This window comes from Pezoporus wallicus, unplaced genomic scaffold (assembly GCF_028554395.1).
Source record: "Pezoporus wallicus isolate ANWC-B61680 ecotype Strahan unplaced genomic scaffold, APGP_CSIRO_Pwel_v1 contig_7073, whole genome shotgun sequence".
In the NCBI taxonomy this organism is placed as follows: domain Eukaryota; kingdom Metazoa; phylum Chordata; class Aves; order Psittaciformes; family Psittacidae; genus Pezoporus; species Pezoporus wallicus.
In genome coordinates, this window is record NW_026641326.1 from 5,361,611 (window position 1) to 5,388,271 (window position 26,661).

Genomic DNA, 26,661 nt, shown 5'->3' on the forward strand with positions numbered 1-26,661 from the left:
TTTTTTTTTAATTAAAAGATTTGAAAATTGCTTTTTCTGTTCATCAAACAATGCAAGTTTCTCCTGATTTTTCCCATGTGGACAGTAAATGAAAGGCCTTATCAGTTGTACAGTTTTGTTCTACAAGCCACAGCCAAACCTGCCTTCCTTCAAGGCAGTAAACCAAACCTTTGGTATACTCCCTCTGTAGCATACATTAAGTTATAATCAAATTGCCGTAATGAGTTTACCAGTCTCAATCCCATAGCTGGAGGACTGCAGATCCTACACAAAAGCTGACACTGTGCCTAATTTTTTTCTTCACGTGAGCAGGGAAGCCTCCCTATGGAGAGGTGCTAGCCTGCCACCTCTCCTGGTTACTGGTTTTAAAGATAATTGACTGAAATATCATCCTTGTCTTGAGGAAGATGAGTTGCTGGTTGATAAGTATTCAGTTTTCAAGGAGTGTGTTTGCAGATCTCTTATAAAAAATCTGCTTTCTGTAAGCTAGGCTCTGGAGCTTCACGTAGCAACGACTATTTTTGGGGAAAGTAACTTACTGTAAACATCTTAAACAAATATTTGAAGCTGAAAGAAAGTCTTTTTCCTTGATCATTTTTCTTTTTAAAGCTGAGAAGTGTTATTCAAATACTACTGTAATGTTGAGCAAAGCTTTTCAGGTTGCTTTTGGCAGGTTGGGGATGGCACCCAGCAAAGGATGCGATATGGGTGGTTGGATGTGCTGTCTGTACACAGTGCTGTGCTCTGTCATGATGCGCGCCCTGGAGATCACAATCTGGCTCTAATGCTGTGACTCCTTTAAACCCAGTTATCTGCATCTTGAATAGTAGAAAAGAAAAAGGAAAAAGGAAAGAAAAAAAAAGAAAACGAAATTCAAATTTGCCTGTTCACTGTAGATAACCCAGTGCTGCCTCCGTTGTCAGCTTCTTTCAGTGTTCCTGGAAGTTGTCAGGGAAGATTGACTTTTGCTGTGTTTCATTCTTGTATCAATGTTTATTTTTTCCTCTGTTAGCATATCAGTGACACTGAAGTTGTTTGACATTCTTGTTGCAACAGGAAAGGTTAATTAAACTTGCAAGATCTGTTCTTCCTCTGTTTTCTGTGCTTTGAGTCCCTGCAACTGTCTGTATTTTATTGCTCTCCAAAAGCATTTGTTCTGAGGGCTGTATGTCCCACTTGATAGATAGACCTTCACGATAGAAAACATGTTAATGTTAATGCAATTACAGTGACTTATACCTGCTTCCTTGACTATTATAACTCTGAACAATATACCACTTGTTTTCTTGCCGTAAGTCTCTTGTCCTGTCTGCCATTCCCAACCAGATACCACCTACCACAAATTAGCAAATTAAACTGCAAAAGTCTTCTCTTCTACCCTCATTTAGCAGCCATAAATGCATGTTGCACTGTGTTCATGACTTTGCAGCTTGTTCCCCACAGATTTAACCCCATGCCAGTTAAATCCCTATGGCTGGGGCAGGTGAAGTCCCCAAAATGAGCCAGCACTGGCACAGCCGGAGCACACAGCACCAGCTGCACCAACGCCTCTGCTTTGAGTGCCTGCTCTTTCATCGAACTCCACAACAAGGGTCCGCCACGCCATCAGCTGTGTGTTTTGATCTGCAGCATTTTGGAAGCACTCCCATTAACCTGATTCTATATTTAATCTGGCTGCTCATAAATTTTAAATTTGATAAACCTCTGTGTGGCCAAGATTTATTGAGGAAAAGGCAACGCCAACAATTTTTTCCTTTTGGCAGAAGTACAGTAAACAGATTACAGTAGCTCGCTAATTTAAAAATAAATTGCTTTTTCGTTCATAAAACCAGCATCAAGGAGGTGCTTATTTATTATCATCGTGGATGTTGTTTCATTCATGTTAAGTTTAGATGCCATTTGAGTCAGATCTTCCTTTGTCAGACAGGCACAACCCAAAGGTTGTCCTGAGCATAGGATGAGAGGCAACAGGCAGATGCACAAGCCTAACAAACTCCAGGCATTGTTGTGGTTAATCATCTTTGTGCTCAGAGCTTTTTCCCTTGATGGACAAGGGCCTCACTGCCTCTCTACAGCTCCACTGATGTGCTTTGGCCAGGTTCTCCCTGCTGACCGTTGTCAAAGGTCTCTGTACCACCACAGCAGCATATTGCTCTCCCGGACTTTTGAAAAACATGAGTGTATTTTTTAATGCAAAGTTTGAAAGGAGATGGTTGTGCCAGTGCTTACTCCTTTGGATCTGCTCCAGTGTGCGTTTACACTTTCCTGTATTGACTTCCTCTGATGAGACAATGCAACCTCTTGATATCCTCCACCCCAATGGCATATAGAGTCTGAGTAACAGAAAACAGGAGAAACAGCTGTCTCTCTAAATATAATCATGTTAAATGGGGCTGGTGGTGAGAGGACAAAGCAAGCAGCACTGGGAGAGGCTGCTCTGCCATGCAGGTAGGGCTGCTGGGCTGGGGACAGGCACCCCAGTACGGGCTGAGGAGCCACACCACCACCGGGAACATTTGTCTGCCAGAATTATGACCAAAACCATTCAATTTGGCATTGGGCTTTCCAGTCAGATCAGCGCTGTCTTACATGGCATCATCTGCTCCCTGCCCAGCACTTTGCAGGCAAGCCAAGGCAAAGAGGAAAAAATTCCAGTTAAAATGGTTTCTAAAAGTGTCAGCGCAGCAGCATCCGCATTAGCAGAGAGACGCTCTTATTTGTAACTAATTATGGTTCTTTGCAGCATTTTGTAAGATATTCGGCAGAAACCATTTAATTGGCTGGACCGCTTTTCAGATTAAATACTTCTCAAATCAAAGTCCCACCAGGAATTTATGTGGCTCCATAATTTTGCAGTGAAAAGAGCCTCCCTTTCATCAGTGGGCCTGTGTTTTATTTGTGCGAAAGCCACTTTATGCCACTCTATGAAACAACCTCAAATGTAAATCGTATTATGCTCTTCATTATGGTTAGAGGTCTAAAAAGGAAATTTGCATAAGTGAAAATCAGGCAGTTGTATGTCTCTATTCAGCTTAGGTCCCAGATCACAAATAATTTGCTGAAAATTCAAAGCCACTTGAAGTAAAATGAGTTTCTGGACTGATAAAAACACAAGAAAATTCACATGATTATGGCAAGTGTATATTATTATTAATTGCAATTTTACATGTCTCGCTAGAAAACCCAGTTTGCTACCTGTTATGCAGATACGTTGCCAATTCATTTCTCATTTTCAGGCATCTTCCTTGTTTCTATTCAAAGTTCATTTTATTTAAAGTTCTCAAATCCTTTGTCATTGCAGAATATTGTGCCAGTTTAACTCTTGGTTAACCACCACTTAAGCACTTGGCAACAGCCAAATCCGTCCTTCCAGAAATGGGCAGTTGGCCTTTGGAGCAACCATTGCAGTGCCCAAACTCAGTTAGTTACACTCACCCTGGGGAAAATCACTGCTCAGAGGGAGGCTGTCATGACTCCTGCCAATCGAATAAGTGTTTTCTCAGACTTTATTGTGGGTGGGAATAACTCTGAGGTTTGAAAAAGTTGCTGCCCAAGAGAATTCTTGCATCTGGAACAAGTTTCCTCACAGAGAATAGACACATTTCTCCTCCACTTTTCCTTTTCCAAGGGTATGCAGAAAACCTGCTTATAGAGAAATCAGGTTTTAGAAGATTCAGAAAAACTGCTCAAATGATTATCATTTTGGCTTGGAAAATAGCTCTTCAGCAGGAGAAGCAATAATACAAGTAGGCATGAGAAATCAAGTGTAAAGTCTACTCGTAGAGTACCCCACACCTCCTTCACTCCCCTGGGTAGCTGCAGTCTGGACTATCCTGTTTAAAAAGTAAATAAATATCTGAGGACTGGTCTCTATCTACAGACCTGTAATACCTGGTCTTTTGGTGTCCAGCATAACTGGGGAGAAAGTCATGTAATGGTGCAATAGCTTCTGGAACAGGAGCTGAGTAAAAGGTAGGGACGACTTAAGTATTTTACCAGCTAGGTTAATTCCTTCAACTGTTCCTCTGTTCCTTTTCCTCTGATATTTACTATTTTAGTCCCAAGCAGAACTGCTAGGCTGGTTCATGTTGGTTAGTCTTCCAGACAAGAGGAATGGAGACATCCTGCTGGGGTGGTGAACCTTCCAAAGATGCAGACAAATGGAGGTGCAGCGTTCAAGCAAATTACTTTGGTGGAGAATTTGCACAGCTTTGAGGTTGTATAGATTTCAAATAGTCCTTAATTGGCAGTAGAGGTCAGGATGAAGGGATTGAGAGGAGGAAAGAAAAAAAAGGGAGAAGTGGTAATTTAAAGTCTGCTTTCACATTCCTGGGATCGTTGTTAAGGATAACAAATTAGGGACATAAGGGGGTTGTTTACAGAAGCTATATCCCCATTTGGACCAGAATGACGCATGCACTTGTCTGCACAAACCTTATACACTGGCTGCATTCTTTATTTATAATTACTCATCCATTTTTCCCATCTGTTTTTCTTGCTTCTTATGCTTGGCTTTCTGGTCTTTAGAGTTTTCTGATCCTGGGCTCAGTCTCAATCTCCTTAGAAAAGATATAGTAATGGACAAGTCATTCAGCCTTTCATCTGCCATTAATGATGAATTACACAGCCTGCACTAGGTCATCAGCTGCTGTAAATTGGCTTAGGAACACTGAAATCAATATACACCAACTGAGAATTGGATTCTGTATATGTATTAGTACCTCATTTGCTTTAGTCTTTTTGGTTGTTTTGAACTTACAGACAACTTCTAAGTCCTACAGATTTATTTCTGGTTTATTTCTCACATTGTTCCCATAATCCTTTGGGTTTTTTACTCATTTCTGATGCGATGCATCATCACCAGCTCTGTTATTTCATTTCCAAATGCCTTTTAGGATATGATTTCTGGTCCAGCTTTCTAGTGCCTACTTTTGCTTTCCGTTTGTTACAATGAAAGATGGAATCAGTCTGGAGTTTTTGGTCTTAGAAAAGTAAGAGTATATTTGAGCAGACTGTCCTAGTCACCTGGTTGAAAATATCTCACTTTGTGTTGGTGAAGACTGTAAGGTGGTCAAAGGTAAACAAGTTTTCTTTGCACTACTGCCATGATTTTTCTTCCATCCCTCCTGAATACAAATTCAGATAGCTCTCATCTCGTAGGAGGGGAATATTTTTCTTTAAAGTTATCCTGATATAAGAGTCATGCTTATATTTCTAAGCTTTTTCTTCCACTTCATAGATTTAGCATATGAATTTTTCTTGCAACTCTGATGAATTCTTAATCAGCTTCCATGTAAATTTTTTCTTTAGTACCATATTTTTCCTCCAATATGTTTCCAAAGCCAGTAATATCTAAGTACTCCAAGTAGGCCCAAAATAGTTCCAGACCATTTTCATATGAAAGAATTCATCTCTGGTCAGCACCACTGAAATGAACTGAAGGATTTCTTTCTAGAGCACTACTACCAGTCACAAATTAAACTTTGTCATTATCTCAAATGATGTCGCTATGCCAGAAAATGCAGAAAATCAAGCCGGTTTCATATCCTTCTTTGAATTACTTTAATTATCGTGCTTGAAATCTTGTGTCGTATTACCATGTCTTCGTATTATCCCCAATGGGAGGTTGTCAAATTTCATTATGTTATGGCGACTCTCATTTGGCGGCTCAAACATATTTGCTGCATGAACCAGCCCTTGTGTATTACTCAAGATTAAGTCAGGAGCGTGCGTGCTATTCTCTGAAATGAACTGTTGAAAGGAGAGGTTGACCTAATTAGAAAACTCTCCCAAAGAGCAGCAGAGAGCGAAGCTCCTGTGAAACAAAGGACTCCTCTGGTTTTCACTGAGATTTATTTTTTGACCTATTATGCTCCTTCTGTACTTCTCTGCATCATAAATGGCTTTAGGATAGAAAGGTTAAGCGGTTAAAATAACTGGAGGGGTGAAAAGAGGCACACAGTCCAAGGCTGCATCTCATGGGTGCTGCAGAAAAGGGTAAAGTGAACAGCAGGGGTGGCAGCTTCCAGTGCTGCGTGTTGAAGTCTCAGCACTGTTACTTAGGGCAGGAGCTCAGATGTGCAGCCTGCAAAGTACCCGAGAAAGCTGAACAGGTAAAGTCTTTTACTGTGTTGAGTGAGAATTTTCCCTCTTTGGGGAGTCTGCCTAAAATAAGGAGAAATACTGAATTTTCTTTCTTTCCCGCACAAGAGTTTTCTTTCTTTTTACATAGCATACACTTACATGTTACAGCACAGATGTTACTTTTCATGGGTGTTCTTGCTTATCAGGTTACTTTCAGTTGCTTTGTCTGATTATTTTGGTTGATTGGTTAGTTTCAGGTGGAAAATCAGTAAAATACTCAGTACTGCCAAAAAGGCAAGTGAATCTGTGTGATTTTATAGAGCTCCTTCTGTGGTATTATAAGACTCTCTTTGAAATTATGAGTTGGATGCTGTTACAATAGTAAATATGTAAATTCATGTGTAATTTGCGAATTGCAAATAATTTGCAAACGTCCGTGAGCCACTGAACCCGTTGAAATTGCTCAGCGTGTCTCAGTTCGGTGGAATTGTTCAAGTTCTTACTCCAGATGACAGAACTGACTTTCATCTTCCTACATTTAAAAGCTTTCCGTTTCATATCTCTTTAGATACAGATTATAAACAAGCTTAAAATAGTACAGGGACTGGAGGGGCAGTCATAGAAGTAAACACTGCTTGTCTCTCCTTTTCAGCTGCTTCTTTTTGCATCTGCCTTGTCATTACATTCAGTTCACCTTTCTGCTTTTTTCACAAGTCCCTTGGAGTTAAGAGGCTGTGCAAAATTCCTCAGCTTTCTTCTGTGCTTTGTAGGCACGGTGAGAAGAGCAGTGTGTAGTGTGGTAGGTGTGGGATTATGCACGTATCTGTCACAGCCTGAACATAGTTTGAAAAGCCACTCAGATCTCCAAACATGTGTGTTTCCAGCATCACATCGTGGCAGACGTACCAATATTTTCAGTATAATCATGCGAACTGTATGTGGAACTTACCATATTGATATGATATTTTTTAATTTGTCCTTTCAGACCTTCCTGTGACATGTCCCTATCCCAAGGAGATATCTAAAGTTGTTACCTGGCTTTGAGTAATCTTAATTATTTTTTTAATCTGGTTACGTGAGAAAAAGTATTAACCAGGTTCTTGGAGACCTCTGCTGGCAATATCTTCCTACGAAGTCTCTCAGATTTTCTTATGCCAAAATAGGGCATATGCCAGTAGAAAAAAATGAACTTGCTCACCTTTTCAGTGGGACTTTCTAAAAAAGTATTTTAGGTATATTGAGACAGATGGAGCTTTATGAAAGTAACGTAAGGAAGTCAGAGGTTTTATCCAAAAACACGCGGCAATTTTAGTGGAATTTGCATGTGGAGTCTGGCTAAACTTAAGCTATCTCATAAGTGTCTGAAAACTGCCAGCGCCAGTTTTAACCAAAGTCCACCAAAATGTATCTCCGATATCTGCTGTTGGACTTTTTTAGGCTTGTTCAAAGTCATTAATACAAGTATTGTGTCCAAAATTTTTTCATACACAAGGAATATCTTCCTATGGTGGTACTTGGAGATACGTCCCTAACGTAAGAAAAGACTGAGAATTTGGATCTGAAGTAGTGCCTACAACCATGCAGACCTAAGTAACCTTAATTTCAATGCAAAGGTAGTTCTAAATTACAAGTGTTGAAGTTGGATGCTAAATTTTAGAGTTTTGAAGCCTAAATTGTATAGACCCTGAAGAAAATGTCTCTATTTGAAAGACCAGGGGTCTAACAGTGCCATTAATAAAAAAGGGGTAGCACATGGACTGTTGCTTTGGTTTTGTACGATGATCAGGGTTTCTGAAGCTACTGTTTTTCATCAAGTGTTTTAATTAAAATGAAATCAGGTTCTGATCTTGAATGTCTCACCTTCAGAAGCAGAAGTGGACTCAGGGGAAAAACAGTCTTTAGCAGTTATTAACCATGTTATTAAATCCAACCCTTAAATGTGCTAATAGAGAAAGAAATGGTCACTTGCTTGCACCGAGAAAGCACGCTGTTGGTTACAGATATAACACTTCATTCATTACTTCTACATTGCAGCTCAGCCCAGCTGGATTCAGAAAATCAGCGATGCACACGCAGCCATAGAGGAAAGTGTTGTCTGGGAATGCCGAGCAAACGGGAGACCAAAGCCCTCGTACCGCTGGCTGAAGGATGGGGAGCCACTGCTACCCCAGGTAGGCACCACTAGAGCCCTTTGCTGAGGAGGAGCGTCACAGGCTCTGTAAGTCCTTTCATGCTCTGCCAGGTTTCTCATCTCTGTATGTTTTATTACTTTTGGAATGGAAATAGAAAGGACAGCATTGCTTTGATACCCCCCCCCCCCCCACTGTGTAGGCAGTCCTTTGCTATGCCTGGTGGGCACAACTGTATGGCTTCAGAAGGGCTGCTGTCAGTGACAAGCAGGACACACGACTTCTCTGTGTTCAGAGGTCATTCCTGAAATGAAGTCAAATCCTGTTCAGGTGAGCTTCAGCTGCTAATGAAACCTTAGCATTTCTGCTGGTCTTTAACAGTGTTCCTGCTCCTGCTGAGCTGTGTCCCTGTGCAGGAGCATGGCCTGTGATTGCTAGGGACATGAAGAGCTGTGTAAAGGAGGGTGACACACAGGAGCTGCGGAAATGCACCTTGTCCCACCACCATGCCTGCCCAGCCTCTCACTGGAGAGCCATCACTCACTGCCATAATCCCCCCTGATATAACTACAAATTGAAAACAACTGACCAAATCATTGCTTTCATGGTAGCCAGCATTTTTTTCCCCTTCACTTATTGTGAAAGAATATGGCAGCCCAGATTTGATCAAACCCTGACAAAGATTGCTCAAACATTAGATTTCTGCCCTACAGTCAAGTAGAAAGCCAATAGCTCTTTATATTACTGTTTTTTTAAGTGGTGAAACTCCTGGGGAGGGAGGGAACACTTTGCTGTACTTATTAAAATTGATAACACAAGCTCCATATCCTTAGGCTGACAAATGATACCCCAATCTTTTGTTCCACACACTAATTTTACTTGCTTCACGCTGGTCACTAGCAGATGGTCTTGTACTTAAACCACATTAGTGGCGGATACGAAGTAAAGGATCATTAAATTATTAACATCTATATTGTTTTCAGTAAACTGCAGAGGGTTTTAAGTATTTCTCTCTGTGCTAGCTAATATGGCAACCAGCCTTACTAGCCTTCATTGCCGTATATACTCGTAATACCATTGTTTTAAATGTTTTAAAGAAAACAGTTGGCTGTGATATGCCACTATAGAACAGAAGCGCATTTTTTGATTCAGGTTTATGTACTTGAAAGGGATATTAATCTAAATGGTTCGGATATTAAATCACAGAGAGGTCAAGGGAAAGTCCTCCAGTTTAAATTGTATTTGCCAACTACTATATTGGTTTTACCATTTAGTATCTACCATGATATAAATTTAGCTGGTGCACAAATAGATTGGAGCATGTAAATTCTTCCCATTACTGCTACATATTTTTTTGTCCACCTTGGTATAAAACACAGCACAACCACTGCTGGGTTTCTGTTCTAAGGAGGGATCTCCTTATTTACTTTTTTATTTGTTTTACTGTTTCCTACAGGGCAGAGTTCAGCTGGAGCAGGGCTCGCTCACAATAACAAATGTCAGCCTGTTGGATGCCGGCATGTACCAGTGTGTAGCAGAAAACAGATATGGCATCATTTTTGCCAGTGCAGAACTGAGTGTCATAGGTAAGTTTACTATCCTGAATGTTGCAAACCACCCAAAAGCAGCAAAGTCTGAATAGACCTTTCATCATTCTTATGGCAGTTGTAATGCTCCTGTCGCAAACCCTCACCAAGAGCAGCTCCTGTCCCACCTGCTTTGAGTGCACCTACTCTGCTCATCCCTGTTATACCTGGAGAAGCTCCTGTGAATCCAGGTGGTTAAATGGGATGGGAGGGAGTACAGATAATAGAGCCAGGCTCTTCTCAGTAGTGCTCACTGCCAGGACATGAAGCAACAGGCACAAACTGAAACATAGGAAATGCCATTTAAACATCAGAAAAAGTTTACTGTGAGGTTGGTTGAGTGCTAGAACAGGTTGCCCATCCTTGGAGATGCTCAACACTGAAACGGATGTGGCCCCAGGCAGCCCACTGTAGCTGGCCCTGCTTGAGCACCGGTACTACGGGACCATCTCCGGAGGTTCCTGCCAGCCATGGCTGTCCTGCAAGTAGGTACCTCATTCACAAATATCTCTCCTGTATGACAGGCAGGCCTAGAAACCAGTATGTCAGCATAGATTTGTAGTTTCAAATGGTTAAATAGAATTCATGATTACAAAACAGTGGTTTAGTTGTTTTCAAAGTGAATGCTCAATAGCATCATTCTCCTCTTTATCCTGAAGAATAAAAGCATGAGGTCTTTTCTGATTATGACATTTTCAATTATTGATCATTTTTTGTCAGCACTGATAGATGCCTGCATAGAAAAAAAAAAAAACATTTGAAAGATTGTCAGCACTGCTGTTCAAGAAAAGTACAATAATGCTCAATAAATTAGACTTCAGAGTGCTAAGATAGATTGGACATGTTACTGTGTGAAAGAAATCAAAATAAAGTTGCTGGTGCTCTTCCCCTCTATTCAAAACCCTGGTGAAAATGAGCCTTTAGGAGAAAGGCAGATCTACTCAGAAGACAGAGTCTTAGGCCTTGCTGGTGGGCACTTCCAGGGCCTCCCCATGCCCAGCAGCACCCAGGGGCCAACCTTATGTCTGCATAAAGAGCAAAGACTTTGGAGAGCCTTCTCTTAAAAACCTGCCAGATTACTTGTATTTGGCTGACTTCTCATTTGGGTTATGCAATCTTGCTTCTGCATGACGTGTGAAAAATACCAGAATGGTGTGCTGCAGATTAATTCCTATGGATCTGTGATTTAAACTGGCATATTTTTAAAGAAAACCAGCATGTTTTCCTTTTCACTGTAGTTTTCAAAGGAGGTCAATATTCTGAGCTCTCGCTGAGAAGCGTCAGCTTTTAAACAGATCTTTCTGAGTATAAAAATGGTTATTTTAAAAGATCCTGACGTTAAGCACTTGAAATGATTAAACACCACTAATAGAAAGTGAGACTTATAGCAAAATTACGTGAAAAAAGAGAAAATTACAGACAGAGCTTTTCTCAGAGTGATTCTTCTCTATTATTGTTGCCAATTATATTGCCCTGAATCTTCAGCTAAAAGCAGGATCCTGTTGTGCTGGCATTGTAAAAACGTATAGTAAGATTCAGTCATCACCTTAAAGAATTTTCAGGCTTAATTTTTTTAAAGAACAATTAAAATAAAAAATAAAAAGGGTGGGCCTGGAGTGGAAAAATAAAAGACATTAAAATCCTCATTTTACAAGCAAGGTGTGAGGAAATCAAATGCTTTACCTCCAAGGTGTCACAGGGAAGCTGTGCTGAGAACTGAGCCCGGGGTTTCTAAATGTCAGATGACAACATTTTGAGCGTCACAGAATAAAACCCATATTGTGCAGCTCCTCTGCCTCACGCAGGACCAAGCAGGAAGTAGTAAATGACTTGCAAAAACTGCAGTCTAAACTGTTCAATACACAGATAGAAATAACAGGTTTATTCAAAAATGTATTTTGCTCATAAGCTCTGGACAATCATCTAAGACATTACTTCCAGAAGTAATGTTGTATCAATTATGATAATCCGATATAAATAATAGTCCATCTGGTTCCACTGGTGGGAAGTTGTCCTTAGGATGGCTCCTTTCATTTTGTAGTGTTTTACATAGCTGCTGTTGGTTTTCAGACGGCTCTTTCATAGTCTTTAAGAACATGCATGTCTTCCTCTATGCTAAAATGAAGTCAGTCATCTGTGGGTAGACATAGAAGACAGCACAGCTCATAGAGTAGTGAACTCTGCTTCATGAAAATGGAAGACGAGTTATATTTGAGCATAAAGCCCATCCCATTATCAGTATAGGATTATGTTTTATATATCCAAAAGAACTGAGGCAGATGAGATGCCCTAAGAAAAAGGAATTTGCTTTCTTTATCACACAGCAGGTTTTTGTCTACCAGCTGTTTCAGGTAAGATTTAGGTCATTTTATGGAGCATCAAGCAGACGCAGTGCATGGTGTTCTAAACTCTAACCACCAAGGGTGCAGCAAGAAAGTAGGTGGAGGAAAATGCTGCATGTTCAGGGGATACAGGAATGGTGCAGGCATGCAGCTAGCAAAGAGCATGGAGAGAATTAGAGGGGACTGGGAAGAGTTTGTTGCAAGCTCCTGTCAGCAAAGATATAGAGAGCAAGGCAAGAGTTGTTCATAAAACCCTTGAGCTGCCTCACCTGTTAGCTTTGAGCTTTCTATATTGAAAAAAAAAAAATAGTTTTCTTACTTGATATAAATAAAACCTTCTGGTTGTCTTTGGAGGGTTTACTACCAGAGTCAGTCGAGAGGCGGCCGCCTCAAAGCTCTGCCTGCCATCAGGTCTCATCAAATAAATCATTAAAAATCCTTTGAGGCAAGAATCAGAAGCCAAGCCATCTCCTCCCTCCCCAGCCTGCCTTACAGCCAGGCTGCAGACTGTCTGCAGGGCTTTGGTGGTTGCTTCAGTGAATATCTGACTGTTTTTCACAAAATGGAAGAGTGTGCATGAAGGGACTAAAAAAAGATGATTCAGAGTGTCTCGTACCGTGGTACTTAAGTCTTGCCCTGCTTTGCTTGGTTCAGTACCTGGCCATGTCAAGGTTTCCCACCTTTATAGCATTAAAATCAAAAACCCAGATTATGCAATTTATGAATATAAAACATAAAAATGCCATCTTTTCTGGAAATGATGATCATACTGTTATGACACAGAAAAAGGGATACATTATACAATTCATGCATATGTAGTTCGTAGGGGTGCTGCCCCAAATTAGGTGTGCATGACACCGGGTGTCTGCTGCCTGCCACGGTTACTGGTTTCTGAGGTTTGAAGCTGAACTGTTTGTTTCAAGTCTAAACAGTGTTGAAGCATTCCAGCATCTGTTTGCCTTATCTGTACGTGCACACAGTTCATAAAGTCAGATCATTTAGGAACTACAGCTGAGAAACAGTCCTGGAATATTGTAATGTTCAAAAAAGCCTGACTTTGGTTTTTGCAGAGGTAATTCTGATCTCTTGGTTTGTGTTCTTCTTCTTTTAGCCGTCAGTCCAGACTTCTCCAAAACACTCTTGAAAAAGTTAACTCTTGTTAAAGTGGGTGGTGAAGTAATCATTGAGTGTAAGCCGAAAGCTTCCCCCAAACCTACTTATTCGTGGAAGAAAGGAAGAGAGATCCTAAGAGAAAATGAGAGGTAATGTTTTAAACTAACCGTTTCTTCCATTAGCCTGCTCCAACCCAGGGACTTTCAGCAATGAAGCCTAAATTTGTCATTAATAGCTTCTCAAAATTGACTTGCAAATAAATGTGAAAACAGCCAGTGTTTAATCTCAAGGAGCTGGGGGTGAGATTTCTATTCTCATTGCGTTCATTCCAGTCTCTGTGTACTATTAAAGCATCCCTGCCAAGAAGCTGATAAAGATGCATTCTAAAAAGCAAATATTTTGCTTCTGCATTGCTCTAAATAGCCACTAGCAGAAAAAAAAAAATATTGCCCAGGAGATAAAGCTCTCCACCACAGATTACACTGCTGTGGTACGTTACTCAGTGTCCCACAGACAGGAATTATTTGGCAGTAACTAACTTGGCAGTCCCAGCACCTGACTTGGAGATGGCTTTTTCAGACTAGCCAAGCCATTTCTTTCTTTATTTTTTTTTTCTAATTCCAAAGGAGAGCATTAGTAGGAAGCAGAAGGTTACGTTTCAAATTCCTGTGCGTGGTTTTGCAGTGCTTCCTGCAAGGTCATGAGTGACTCTGTAGAGGTGAAGTTGTGTTACCTGTCCTGCTTGCATAGTGCATGAGAGCAGGACCTAGAGAGCTGTCCCTGGCAGTCCTCAAAATATGGTGCACCACTGGGATTGGTGGGAAAAATCCTGGCCTATTAATAAAGGTCCAAAATCCAGAAATTACAGAAAATTGTTACTTCTAAAAGCTTAAACCTGTTAGAGCTGGTTTGGAAAAGTAGTTTTGCTCCATTCAACCTGCCTGCCTGTAATGTACATTGAAATATATGCTATGGCAATGTGTACGAGTATGCAAAAAGCTATAGGTCATTTAGAGCCAGATGGGTAAAATAATGAACAATCTATTTCTGACTTATTTATCTCTTGTGACCTGGTCTTTACAAAGCTGTTGGCTGTGGACCGTTTGACTTGCCTCTTGGGATAAAAAGAGTTGAGTGATCAATTACACAGAGCTTCCTCTAGCAGGCAGGGTACAAAGCTGTGAGAGGTCAAAGTTATAATAGATCAAAGTATATTGATTTTTAAAACTGAAATAACTTGCTCTTCTGGTGGAGGTTGTGCAAAGGATTAGAAGTACTAAAGACTGGAAGTTTCAGAGTGTCTCCCATCCTCACCGGCACAGTCCATAACTGAAATGTGCTTTCTGTCTCGGATGCTGTTCTCCTAGGCACAGCACAGTTCTTTCTTCTCATTTTAATTTAGGAGTGGGAAAGGAAGCACTAGTTTATTGAGCAAGGGCTTAGGAAAGGAAAGGAATGTGACCAGTTTCTTGCTTGGTCACTGCTGTGCACTGCTGGCAAAAAAGTGGTATTTTTTTTTTAGCACTACTCTCTCGCCTGCAAACTTACCTAAAAATTGAATGCTGTAATACAGCAAAACACCCTGGCTCCTGATTTCCCAAGGGAATGTGATTCACGCTCTGCTAGCATAACGCTAGGCAGTAGCTCAGGTTGCCTGTGTGCTTACTTCCAAATAACTTTTGAACTGGTTATTTGATGTAGATGTTTCAGTTGGTTTCCACCAAGATTAGGAGAGCAAGAGATACACCTCAAAAACAGCAGGTTTCTGCAAAGCAGAAGTACGTGTAGTCATTAAAACTTGCTAAATAGCACATACTGTGCTGGCCACAGCCCCTGTGCTCAGGCAGACTCTGGGCAGAGGCTGGGAGGACAGGCTGTGAGTACAACACGGTGCTCCGAGCAGCTCAGTGTGGAGCTCAAACGCAAGGCTGATGTGCTGGTGCTCTTGGCAGCGCCAGGCTCAGTGCTGCACTCCTCTGAGAGCGCTGAGCCAGGACCCGGAGCCTCCCACCCGGGCACCAAGCCCTGGATGGGAAATCAGATGTGAAACGTGCCCAAGCAGGTGTGTAATTTTCCACTACTTCAGCCCAGGGGTTTTTCCACCAGCCAGATCATCCAGAGGGGCCTATCTGGCAAAATGTCTTAATAAACAGCGCTCTGTTGACTTGGCACTTAGACCTGTTTAGTTCTTACACGCAGTTGGTTGTGTCTCTCGTGGGGATGAGGATGTTGAATCCTCGCCACCGCCTTTATTAACCGTTCTTGCAGTCTGTACCTTGAGACAATTAGGAAATTATATTGTCTTGTATGGTCGTGGCATTGTTCATCGGCACTGTCTGACTTCAGGGGCAGGGGAGACCCAGTGCTTCATGTTCCTGTATTTCTGGTTTCTTTGGCTGATGAAATATTATCTCCTTCCTGCTGTTCTAGGGGACAGCAGCACTGACTGGAGTCCAGTCCTAGTACCTCCCTACACCCACACTTAATGTGTGGGCTTCAGACAGGAACTTTCTTGGCTGTTGAAAGAAAAAAATGTTGAAATGCAGGAAGAAAGATGCCAAGAAAAGCTGTTGCTGAAATCTCTTCATCTAGGGCAGAAAACAGAACTTTTAGACAGACGTGGGAGATGAAACTTAAATTAATTCAAGTTTCAGAGAAGCACCTGAACATCTGGATACCTCTCCAAACTGAATTTGATCATGTGAAGGTTAATCAATATAGATGATCCTTCCAATTCCAGGTGGAGTTAAAAGCAATGTTAATGTGTCAGTCCTTGCTTTGAATTCTGATGTACAGCCCGATGGCTACCATGGCAATCGCTCGAGTGTTTCTCCTGGGGCTTGTGTGACTTTTCAGATAGAATGTAATGTTAGGGACTCCTTACTGGAGACAGAAAGAGTGTGCATCAGATTTTGCTGCCAGGACTCTTTCTCTGGAGGTTACTGCTGTCCAGGAGGCAAAACTAAGTGTGTTGTTCAGTGTTTGCCCAGAGAGCAGAGGCTACCGTGGAAAAAAGAGCTTTATTGTTTTAGGTTTCATATTCTTCTCTGGAGGCTGAGGTAGTGTGTACTGCACCCCTAATGAATACCATGCCCTGAAGGTATCTCTTACTGGTGGTTGAGAACTGTGCAATTGTGTTATTAGAAATTCTGCCCTGGAGTATAATTATATTATTGCAGTCATTAAGGTCAGTTCATCTCCATAATAATGGAAATCCTGCCTTGGAGGCCTAACTGAGCCAAAACAATGTTAGTAGCCTGACTCCAGAAGGTAAATTTTATATAGAAACAGCTATAGCACAGATAGAGATATATTGGAAATGCTGCTTGGAAACAAAGACTATTTCTGTATGGGTAAAGATACAGAGATAATTTTCTGTCCGTGATCTTTCCTTCAGATTTCAGTGCAAAAAATGGCTGTTACACTCTGTGGGAAAGGTTTTCAGTCCTACTAATGCCACTCTGTACAAATCAGCCTCATAGAGCCACTGGTAGAGAAGAGCAGGTGAGTCTGCTGTTTACCACAGCATCTCACACCTTCCACACCACAGGGACAGAAGGCATGACTAAAATACACCTACCCTCTGGGAAACCCTTGTTTGGGAATAGGGGATACCATTTAGACAGGAATGGTCACCATAAAGCTGTATAGGCTGCATCCTCAGAGAGATAGTGGTATACGAGTAGTGCTTATGACCCGCTTGCCCCAGCACATTCCTCAGGCAGAAGCCATTTAATCCTTTCAGTATGCACTCTTGTGCATATAACCTGGAAGTTTGAGCCAGCTGTCGAGACCTGCAGCTGGTAGGGTGTCATTCCAGAAGGCAACAAGCAATGGGAACTCAAGTTGTGAGTGGTGTCTTCTGGTGATTATAAACTGTGATTTGGGACATGTCAGATTGTTCATCAAAGACAAAGAGTTGAGTTCAGAATGTTTTTCACTTACCATTTGGTTCTTCTATATTCATCTTTCCAGATATGTTTAGCTCTGATCTCTTTATTCTGACTAAACAGCATGAGAAAAGATATTTTGGAGAGCTGGGTTCCCATTACATAGGTTCTCTTTTCTCACATCCCAGCTTACATCAGTGTCACTCAGATCAAGATGGAGAATGTTGCTGCCCAGCTGCCCGAGGAGGCCTGGCATTCAAACAAGGCAAAAACTCCTGGAATGGGGAGTGCACAGATGGTAGAGCCAGGACTCATGTTTTTGATTTAAATCTCAGTAGCACTTTGGTTTTATAATCTTATGTCTTCATCCCCCTGATTTTATGAAATAATGTAGTCGATGTCAAGTGATTTTTTGGATCTGTGGCATCATATACATAGGACATAGTCATAATATAGTCATATGTAGGGACATGGTCTTACGCACTTATCACACCATGTGAAAGACAGATAATCTGAACTGTGCCTCTGCTTTGTTCCAAGGCTGTCTCAGAAACCAAATCAATCATTCCTAGATGCCAGTTGGAGTTACAGAGGTAGAGGGTAATTTTACATGAGATTTACCAATACAAAACAGAAATCCATAGTTACCCACAAAAAGTTTCTATTAATTGATGGCCCCTGTATAACACTGAAGTGAATGAAAGCAAGTCCTTAATGGAAGGACATAACTTCCCTTCTAAAGCCAAACATTCTTCAGTCAGTGGTATTTCCCTTTTGTGACAATTATTTCCTGGCATTACATTACAGATATTATTCATTGGCAGGAGTAGGAGGAGTAATCATGACAGCCAGATTGTTCTTGCAGGATTTTGTTAATCTTCTCCTAATAACTCAATTACATCTAATACAACAACGTCAGATAAATTTGTTACTGAGACCAGTGATTTAAAACCTTTATTTTCAGGTGATCTTATCACAGAAACCTTTCAATTTCTTCATAATTACCATGTGGACTCCCATGGAGAGCTGCACTCAGTTGCAAGTGCAAGTGGTTCATCCTCGTGGTGGTGGTGGAAATAAGAAGTCACCGTAGTTGCCAGCTCATTCATTCAGATTTCCTGGGTGCAGGAGGGATATTCAGACTTTGTGTGATTAGAGACAAATCCTGGTGCTACGCAGAGAGCTGCCAGCTGAAATTGAAATAAGCCCCTGTCACAGCTGCTCCACACTCCAAACTGCTCCAAACTCCACGTCCTACAATGGAGCTGCAATTCTCTTTGAACTAGAGATCAGGAAGCATTTTTTTTAATCATTTAAACCAGTTAAATCAGCAGTTAATTTAAAGCAGTTCATTTTAAAACAAACCTCCCTTAATTTTCATATGGTTTTCCATAGCCCACAAAAAACCCAATACTGCACTGCAGCAAATCTGCAGGTGCTGTTACGTAGGTGCACAGCATCCGAAGGTCTGCTGCGGGAGCGCTGGGATTTAAAGTTAGAACTGAGACTGGTCCTGTGATCCGCGTCAACAAACGGGGGTGCTTTGTCACTCCAGTGCACATACTGAACTGTCTTCTAATAACTTGCCACCAGAGGCCATTTTGTTAGACTTTCTTAAGAAAACTTCTCATGGAACTAGTCAAGAGGTGTATTTTGTAGTTGGCATAGAATGATTTTGCTGGGGTAGTGTAGGAAGGGGTTGTTAGGCACTGCTTTGTAAGGCAAGGTTTGCATCACTTTGCCTGCAAATCTCTTTTCCCAGGTGCTTGTTTTGGTCTTTCAGAAATTACTTTTAATTTACTTGCCATAATGGTAATAATTGCATTTATTTATTTCTCCCAGAGTTTTGTTTTACATGCCATGACAGAACAAGGATGAATGGCTTTAAACTGAAGGAGGGTAGATTTATCAGATAGTAGGAAGAAGTTCTTCACTATGAGGATGGTGAAGCACTGGCACAGGTTGCCCAGAGAAGCTGTGGCTGCCCCATCCCTGGCAGTGTTCAAGACCAGATTAGATGGGGCTTGGAGCAACCTGGTCTAGTGGAAGGTGTCCCTGCCAGTGGCAGGGGTTGGAAGTGGGTGAGCTTTAAGGTCCTTTCCAACCCAAACTATACTATGATGTATGGTATCAGTCTGTCACGGAGACATACTGTTACTTTCCAGAGTTGAGGCTATAGCATTGTGTGGCTCAAGAGCAGATGAGGGAGACATCATGTTTCAGTCTCTTGGTCTACCACGGTGGCTTCCTGCTATGCTCATTCTTCTTTCCTCCCCAGCTGTAGGCTGCATGGAGGAAAACCAAGATAGGTTTTATTCAGGGAAATACTGTATTTCTGCCAGTTTTGTGATTTCTTACCAGACACCTACCGAAGTGTTGATTAGCCAAAGCACTGTGGACAAGGTGTGGTATAGCAGCAGGATGAAGCATTTCAATCAGGGCTGGTTCTAATGGCCACACGAGTTGGAGAGCCCTGTTCTGGGGTGCTTCAGGGCATCACTGCAAGGAGGGGAGCAGGGCTGGCAGTGTCAGCTATCTCATGCACTTGGTAAGAGCTTGCATGCGTCAAAATCTAATGTGTATTCCCTTGAAATAATGAAAGTTTAAAATATGTACACAATGCTCTTCATTCCTAATGTTCTCTTAAAGCTCTTGGAAGTCACAATTACTCTGCTACCACACTTGTGCTCAGTGTAGGACAGAAAAATAATTGTACTTTTAAGCACCAAAACAAATTGCTGTTCTCCTATAATTGTTCTTGTAAAACCCTTACATCATTAGAGCTGTTTCTTTTCTATGAATATACAGTACATGCATTGTTTATCCAGTTTAATTGTAAGGAAAGAAATTCATAAAAAACAAATGATGTTCTGTGCTGGTAGCAAAGAATATGAAAGTGTCCAATTAAACATCCACTCACTATGACTTGTATAATAGCAACATCTGTTATCTTAATTAAACAAGTTTATGTATAAAGGGACCCTCATAGTGCACTTTGTTAGAGCAGCATCTGACCTAGATACTCCAGGCATGCTCACTATCCTCATGGAAATTTTCCCAGTTGGTCCCATTATCTTGCACTCTTGACAAGTTTTGTGATACATGAGCACAGTCTTGCACACACAAAGTCATGCTGCTTAAAGCAGGAACATTGTTGGGGATTTTTTTTAGCTGAAAACCAATATAAGTGCAGAAAAGCAGCATATAGCGCCACTTACCCATTGAGTTCAGTCACAGAAGCATTTGGAAGTGTAAGGAGTGCCTGGCCATCTTGGACCTTGTCAAATAAAGTTCAGGAGAGAAAACTGCATTTCCAGAAAGTGCTTACAATTCATTTTCAAACGGGCTTATGTACTTCAGGATTTAATTAATTCAGGACCAGATTTTTCCAAGTATTTCCTTGATGCTTTCCCCACTGTAGCCTAGTCAGAGACGATCTAAAAGCGTAAGTTCAGTTTTGAAAACCCTGGTGCCCTGGTAACTTCTGAAAAGAAGATGGGGAGTTGAGACTGGGAAGGAGCAATGAGAGTCCAATGGAGCCTCTCAGGACCCACCTGCAAACAGAATCCAAAGCAGAGCTGCCCCAGAATTCCAGCTTCATCAGAAGGAGATGTGGTCTGCTGCTCAGAGCCTGCGGGAAGATCCAGAGCCCCTTGCTTGGGGCTGTAGGACTCCAGGCAGCTGTAGCTGAAAAGTGTTTCAGATACGTGAATACACAGCTGTGCCTGCAGGCTGATTAATATGGGCAGTGAATGTTAATTTGTTCGTGAAGAATGCCACCTGACACAGGCACTGCCAGCTGCTTCAGAGAGGAAGCTGAAGTCCTGCCTGCAGGAAGCAGAGCCTCTCCATCCCGTCCCCAGTGTCCAGGCCAGCATGAAGCAAGCAGGAGTCACAGGGTAGAGCCCAAAGCCACAGCCTATCTCTTCTTCCAGGAGCTGGAGTGGTTGTAGCCAAGGAAGAGCAGAAAGCTCTCATCTGATTTTTTTTGTAGTCTTCTATACTTCAAAACTATTCAGAAAGACTTTACTCTGTGGAAGAGGGTTAGGCATGGTTTTCTCAATGGTTTCTCATCCTAAGGACTTCTCATAAGGGTTCTTGATTTACAGACCCCTCAGTTGGGTGTTATTTTTCTAACAGTGAAATTTTAATGTGTTCACTTCAGCGCTATGTCATTTGAAGAAGGAAAGATTGTGAAATCCTCTTGCAGTGTGTCTTGAGTTTAAAAAGTTGTCTAAGTTCCAATTTTTTTATTTGTTGCCTCAAACTTCCTAATTAGTGGCTAATTACTTTAAACAGCCAGAAAGAAAATGGCAATAGGACAAACAGCACATCTTTCTGAGTTCGGTGCCAGGGTCCAAACCATGCTTGTATTTTTATACTGATTACTTGAGAGATGAATTACCAGCAGTGGCTTTTGGACATGCAGCCTAGTGACACTTCAGCAGAAAATAAAACCTCAAAGGATGCTTCGCATCATTGTTTTGCATTAATTGTGTTGACTGTCTTTTTCTTTTAAATAAAGCACCTGTGCAATTTCTTTTAGGCAGACAGGTAACCAAACCATCAATAACTTGTCGGGTTTTCATTACATCTTGCCTAGGCAAAATGAAAAATGACAGCCTGCAAATAGCTTTTTGAAGTTTGATTCGACAATACAGCATTCATCTTAGTTTTCAAGACAATGGCAGAATATGGCTCTGCTTCATTGGAACATCTGAGATAACTAACTTTTACCATTTTTCTGCAGAAAAAAAAGAACTAAAATTAACCAGGAAGCCACTTTATTCAGTGGTCAGAGGTCCTGGAAAGTAGCTGTCCTGGGCTTGATGGTCTCATATTTATGGAGTGCTTGTTTCCCAGCAGAAGCTGGTTTTAGCTCCGTATTGTCCTAGAAGATCACAGTATGTTTTAACACAAACTTGTCATGATTGTGGGTCTGTCACCTCAACACTAAGCACTTGTAGTTCAGTGTGTGCCAGTGCTAAAATCCACTGATTTGTGTGCTCTGAAATTGGTGCAAACCAGTCAGTGTTGACATAGTTCTCTTTAGGTCACTAACTTTTCCTTGCTTATGGATAGCTACATGGAACTCTTTTTTTCCTGTGTATCTGGCAAAGATAATCAATCCTGTTGCTTTTGTAGTTTGAGATACCTGTCATGTGCTTGTGCACATAACCTTATAAATGGTCTCTCCACAAAGCTTAGCTGTGCATCTGTTTTGCTTTAGCACCTTTCTGATGTGACTGAAGCTTTCTTCAGCGTTGATAGTAACTTGATGACTCCAGTTCATTCTTGCGTTGCCTTTTCCTTCTATTCTTGAGCAAATGTTTCTAGGAAGAGCTTATGTGAGAAGGGTTGGAGATTTATTTAGAATCCAGATTCAGTGCTGTTTTATTTGTATACATAAAGTCATTAGGCTGATCCTTAAAATTTGAATGTTCATTTATCTGCTCTTGTAGAGCTAGGAAATTATTTCATATAGCCAGCCCCAAACTGTTGTCGAGCATACCTGAGATGCCAATGAACGTAATCCCAACCTATGCCAAGTTTCAGCTAGTGTTTCAGAAATGAGACTCTCTCACCCCTTGATGCACTCTCCTGTAACATCAGCAATCTGTTCCTATTTTCCCAGCAGATTATTTTCATTGTCGTGTTATTGTAGTATTCAGTGATACACATGTAGGACATCACTGCTACCTCTGCTGCTGCTGGAATGAGCTTGTGACAGCAGCTCAGCTGTGGTTTGACCAAACTCACTGTGCTGCTGTGACACAGGGTCTCTAGAGAAGTCAGTGTGCTTTTGCCTTGGCACTTGTGTATTAATTTTAAAAGTAGAGCCCTGCTTGCAGAAGCAGGCAAAAGGAGAAAATGCAGTATCCGAGAGCCCCATCTCAGAGGCATCAGACATCCAGAGCACAGTAAGACATGTCCTGTGTTTACATATCCTTAACAGAAACACCGTCACTCACTGCATGCAGTTAAAAAGCTGCTGCTTTTCCTGCTTGAGGTGTCTCATCTTTATGATTATTAAGTTCATCACTAGGTGCCATACATACAGCTACAGATTATTTCTCCCACTCTGTAAAGATGCTCCAGTAAAGAGCGAGTTCCTCCCCGCAGTGCTGTTGTGTTGCAGGCAGCAGGATCTGGCTCCCAGCAGCGAGGCAGGCTTCTCTCTGTTGTAAGCACATGCTGCAGCCAAAGCTTTCAAAAATAAATGCCTGTAATTAGTCTCCTGAATGCAATTTGAAATTGATGTGTAGTTCATACTTGTCCTCCAGTTGAACAGAATAGTAATAATGATTTTAGTAAGTCTGTAGCATTTTGAAGGGGGAAAAAATTCATCAAATATATCTTCTCTTGAATATTTTCATGACTGAGAGTAAGAAGGTAGTGATTTTACACTTAGGGCTACATTTTAAGAAACGCATGTTTAAAATCCAAGGAAATAATTATATGTCTACAGGGGGAAAGGATTCCTAATGAACTTTTTAGACAACCTACCTGACTTGGTGATATTTTTGATGATTATTTAAACATAATTTTTAAGTGGTTTAAATGCATCTTTGGATCTTGCAAATCTCTATTAATGTCAATTACAAGCACAGTGGGTAATTTGTACTGTGGGCATTCTTTTGTTGAAACTAGAGGAGAAGGTGTTATCTTTGAAAGACTATGTCTTTGGGCTTCTATTCAGGTGGTATCATCTGGAACAAATAAGCTGAGAATGCATTTGCTGCTTCTGCTCTAACCTCATGAATGCTTCCAGAAATGGTTTATGTCCAGCTGATGCTCAGAAAATCTTGCATGTTTGGGTTTTTTTTCCTGATAAGAGAACCATTTTTATGAGCTTCAGTGGAGTTCCCTTTAGTGTTCATGTTCTCCAAGCCTCTGAAGCATTTGTTGTAAGTAGAGTGATGGCATATCCTTGCTGGGGAAGGAGCTGTTGTCGAGGGTGGCTGGAGGCTGTGCTTGCAAATTTGATTCCTCAGGTTTCCACAGACCCTCTTCATAGACTGGAAGTCATTCAGTCTGTGCCTCTGGCAATGGTCACAGCACCTGCTGGTCTGTACACACGATTCACCTCACTTCTGAGTGTGAGAGAATGCTTTGTGAGGAGCAGCATGCCTCTGGGTGGGTAAGTTGGCACAAAGGGATCTTTTAGCCTTTCATGGGGTGGATTGCAAGTGTGCTTTCCCCTACACTGCCACCAGCAACAGCCCCTCCAGGGGAGAAGTCGTGAGGCTGTGGATGTGGAGCATCCCCATCCTCATGATTTATGGCAAACTTAGTTCATAAAAATAAACTGCAAAATTGAAGAGCTATGTCAAAAGGGCAGTTTCCCATGGGGGATGGCCTTCATTTCCCACCAAAATCAAAGGAAAATTGGCACTTTGCACCGCTGGACCCTTCTATACTTGAGAAATCTTCCTGTATAGTTCAAATAATTATTGCCTCATGTCTCAGGAATGAAAGCTTTCCTTTGCGTTACTCAAATCTGCTTCCTCCAATATTTTTTTTCATGACATGGTCTTCTCACTGTATTTATTTTAATTTTGCTTGTAGTGAAAAAACAGCTGTATGGGAGAGAAGGCAAAAGATTTCTATTATTTGAAATTCACCGCAGCCTACTCATTTCCTTCAGGGTCCCTAGGAGTGTTTGTATTTGGTTTTCATTTGTTTCTTCCCATTATCAGCATCCCTTAAGAAAGATATTTTGTAGAAAACTCTTCTTAGATAACCTAGGGATATTTTTATATTTGAATTATGACTGTAGGCATCTTTAAACAATTTACATGAAGTCTCTAATAGCAGTAAATGCTTTCCCTCCCACTGCCCCAATCCCTTGGGATGAGATTTTGTCACTTCCAGGCTTGTCTTAAAAATTTATGGACAAAAAAAGAGGATGATGACAAAACACAGCTTTTGTGTTTATAGATATTAATACAGGCTAGGTGCAGTATTATTTATTTGGACTGCTCCATCACTGCAGATAAACACTTTGTTGAAAAAGAAAATTGTGGGAGAACTTAGGATGCCAGACCCATGACTGGTTAAAGCTGATACTGAATTCAGTGGTGCTGTGTTTGATGTTGCCAAGGGAGCCCCTGCTATTTTCTAAAAAAAAAAATACTTATCTGGGCAAAATATGTTCTTTTTTCTCACTCTCCTTAGAAAAATATTTACAGGGTTTTATGAAACAATTGCAATATATACTCTCCTCACCTTTAGTTCTTCATGCTTAGCTAGCCTGTAACTGAAAAGTCCCAGATGAAAACGTGTTTACACACAACTGTTCACATCTCTGGAAGAAGTGTTCTTAGCATTTTCTCAGAGATCAATATTGAAAATTAAGTAAGAAAAAAAAGTGGAGTACTCTGTTTTTCAATGCAGCAAGGTAAGAGCAGCTATTACCTGGGAGACCTTCCAGAAGATTGATTTTAATTCTTTTTTTGCCTTTTTTAATTTTTTTGCCTTTTTTAATTTTTTTTTTTTTTTTTTTACTTTCCCAGTGCACAGAAAATGCCAAAATGAACCCAAATTCTGTGCACCACAGATGTCTAGCCAATTCACTGTTGCTGTAATTTACTACTAAACCTGCTGGTGTGACTTCTGTGACCCCATTGTACTAGTAAAAATGGTGCAAAGGTGATGTTCCTCAGTGCCTTCTCCAGCCAGTGTTTTTCCTTGGACAATATCTATGTATTTTACAGACTGAGGAGCACTCCCACAACAAATAGCCCAGCAGCTCCACGTAGTTGTGCAACCCACAACCTCAGGAGTTCAAACGCTTCATCCTCAGGTTCTTCAGCTCCATTAGAAATGTATCTGCAGCAAAGCTTGTGGGGAATGTTGTACTAGAGTCAGTACAACAGGGTTTTACCTTGGTTTATTTTGTGCAAATATAGTTCTTACCTGAAAATTAGTTATAGGGAATTTGCTGTTAAGAGACCTGCCAGTTGTCATGTATAAGGAAGGCCTTATCTAATGCCTGCTTTCACCAAGAGAAAGACATGCACTAAATTAAATGGGCTTTGACTGAGGCTCTAAATTAGCTCAGGCTTTTCTGTGAACCATGAAAAGACAAGTAGTTATAGACAAATAAGTGCCAAAGCAGCTGTAGGTGGTTGTCTAAATCAAACCTAACAGGACCTGGACAAGAAGTTGCTAATGAGTAGAAGACTGCCTGTGCATTATGGCAGTTCGCATCAGTTGTGAATTTAGATGGACAATCAAGTGGAAACGGCTGTACTGCTGATCCAGCAGACAGTATTGTCCTGCATTTCACCCAGACTTATCCTAACAGCTGTTAGACACAAACACAGCTTGTCCCATCCTTGCTTATGTTGTTGTCCTGACTATAGCCCTCAGGATGTGTTGATGCCTCTCACTACTGGCAGTGTGGACACCGTGCCTTTCTCACCCACTTTCAGAAACATCTGGAGTAAGAGGATGTGGGCAAAGCCCAGGCCTAGAAAGCCCTGTCCTCTTAAGGGCGGATGCTCAGCAGTTT

At 41.2% G+C, this 26,661-nt stretch overlaps 1 protein-coding gene across 3 annotated transcripts in view; it reads left to right on the top strand.

Moving 5' to 3' along the window:
• LOC130606486 (contactin-4) overlaps window positions 1–26,661 on the top strand; it is a 341,120-nt gene that overhangs the window by 265,944 nt on the left and 48,515 nt on the right. For all 3 annotated transcript variants that reach the window (XM_057422892.1, XM_057422890.1, XM_057422891.1), the window contains 3 exons: window positions 8,119–8,255; window positions 9,670–9,799; window positions 13,253–13,403. In XM_057422892.1, coding sequence (XP_057278875.1) covers window positions 8,119–8,255; window positions 9,670–9,799; window positions 13,253–13,403 — 418 coding nt within the window. The remainder of the gene's footprint in view (window positions 1–8,118; window positions 8,256–9,669; window positions 9,800–13,252; window positions 13,404–26,661) is intronic.